Source organism: Mesitornis unicolor, unplaced genomic scaffold (genome assembly GCF_000695765.1).
Source record: "Mesitornis unicolor isolate BGI_N332 unplaced genomic scaffold, ASM69576v1 scaffold16583, whole genome shotgun sequence".
NCBI lineage: Eukaryota > Metazoa > Chordata > Aves > Mesitornithiformes > Mesitornithidae > Mesitornis > Mesitornis unicolor.
In genome coordinates, this window is record NW_010175496.1 from 338 (window position 1) to 2,031 (window position 1,694).

Sequence of the window (1,694 nt, forward strand, 5' to 3'; positions counted from 1 at the left end):
CGGCTTCCCCAGCACTGCTGCCAGCGGGCTGCTGGACAGCCCCACTTCCATCACCCCGCCGCCCATGCTGAGTGCCGATGACCTGCTAGGCTCCCCCACCTTGCCTGACTGCGCCAGCAACCCCTTCACCTTCTCCAGCCAGGAGCTGGTCAGTCTCTTTGCCCCCAGCATGGGGGTGCAGGTGACCAGCGGGAGCTCCCCCACTACCTTCTTGTTCAGGCCCATGTCCGAGTCCCCCAACATGTTTGACTCGCCGCCTAGTCCTCAGGACTCCCTCTCTGACCAGGAGGGCTATCTGAGCAGCTCCAGCAGCAGCCACAGCGGCTCAGATTCCCCTATCCTGGACACCTCAAGACGTCTTCCCATCTTCAGCAGACTCTCCATCTCCGACGACTAATCTGGGGTTTCCTCTTGCTCCCCGCCACCTCTATGACGATGTTAAGCTGAACTCCCCCCACCCTGTCCCCAGTAGTCTGAGCTGGATGTTAACGGTGTCCACCTGCCTGCCATAGACCCACTGGCTTAAACCTTAAGTGCCAAATTACGATGAAAAGCAATAACGTTTACAAAATTAGTGCCTTTAACACTTTCACTGTGACTGTATTACCTCTCCAGCTGCAGAGGGCACCAGCAGCTCTGTGCACTTCCAGATGTGCAGGAAATGTTCGGATCCAGCTCCCTCCACTGGCCACGTACTGCATTGCCCTCTCCCAGTCCCTTCCCGACTGGCCAGTTTCTGCTAGGCTGCAGGCATGTGGGCAGGCGTTAACATCCAGTCCTCTCTCTCTCCCCCTCCCCTTCAAGACTAATCTTGCCTGGATCCACTCAGGTCTGCGGGAAGAAAAGCTGAGAACGGACAAAGATTGTAACAGGAGTGGGACTTCGACTGGGAGGAAGAAAACAAAAAAGAAAACAGAAACCAGATGGACTATGAGAGACTCGATTTTGGTGCTAAAAGTTCCCCGTGTATTCGTGTGACATCTTAAAACAAATAAATAGAGGGGGTGGGGCCGACAGAAGTCATTCCACACAGACACAAGTTCGTGTAAACAAAGTTCCAGTAGACATAGCTTTAATGGTTTTGCTCTAGAGTACTTTAGACCTATCTTAGAGCACTCACGCCAAGCTTTTTATTATTTTTTTCTGGGTTTTTAATTTTGTATAACTTTTCAGAAATTGGAGAGCAAATTTTGCTTGTCACTGCACAACAATATAAAAAAGCTTATTTAACTTATCAAAACGTATTTATTGCCGAAACCTATGCTTTTTTGTTAATTTTGTTCATATTTATCGGGATGATGAATCCATAGAATATATTCTTTTATGTTTAAATTATGATCTTCCATATTAATCTTAAGATTGTGAAGTGTCTTTTTTCCTTTTTTCCCCACAGTTTAATATATTATACTACAATGACATTTTTTGTAACTTTACACTTTTTTGGTTATTTTATTTTAAAAAATGAAAAATTAATTTAAAAAAAATGCAAAAACTGTGTTTGGATTATTTATTTTAGAATTTCCCTCCCCCCTTTTTTTTTGTGTTGGACTGCAAATTGAGTTAATGTGCTTCTTTGCCTTTCTTCTTCTCCTCTTCCCCTCCCCTGGGTCTTGCCTACCTGGGCTTTAGAATGTACATACCTGAGCTCTGTTGCGAGACAGCGTGGAAGGAAGACCTTTTTCTTCCTCTTTTTG

At 45.9% G+C, this 1,694-nt stretch overlaps 1 protein-coding gene across 1 annotated transcript in view; it reads left to right on the top strand.

Moving 5' to 3' along the window:
• The window catches only part of ZFP36L1 (ZFP36 ring finger protein-like 1), a gene marked incomplete at its 5' end in the record, with an annotated part of 775 nt that extends 330 nt beyond the window's left edge, over nt 1-445 (top strand). The window contains one exon of the mRNA XM_010181414.1: nt 3-445. Within this exon, the coding sequence (XP_010179716.1) occupies nt 3-397 (395 nt within the window). The remainder of the gene's footprint in view (nt 1-2) is intronic.
• Nucleotides 446-1,694: the final 1,249 nt, after the last annotated feature.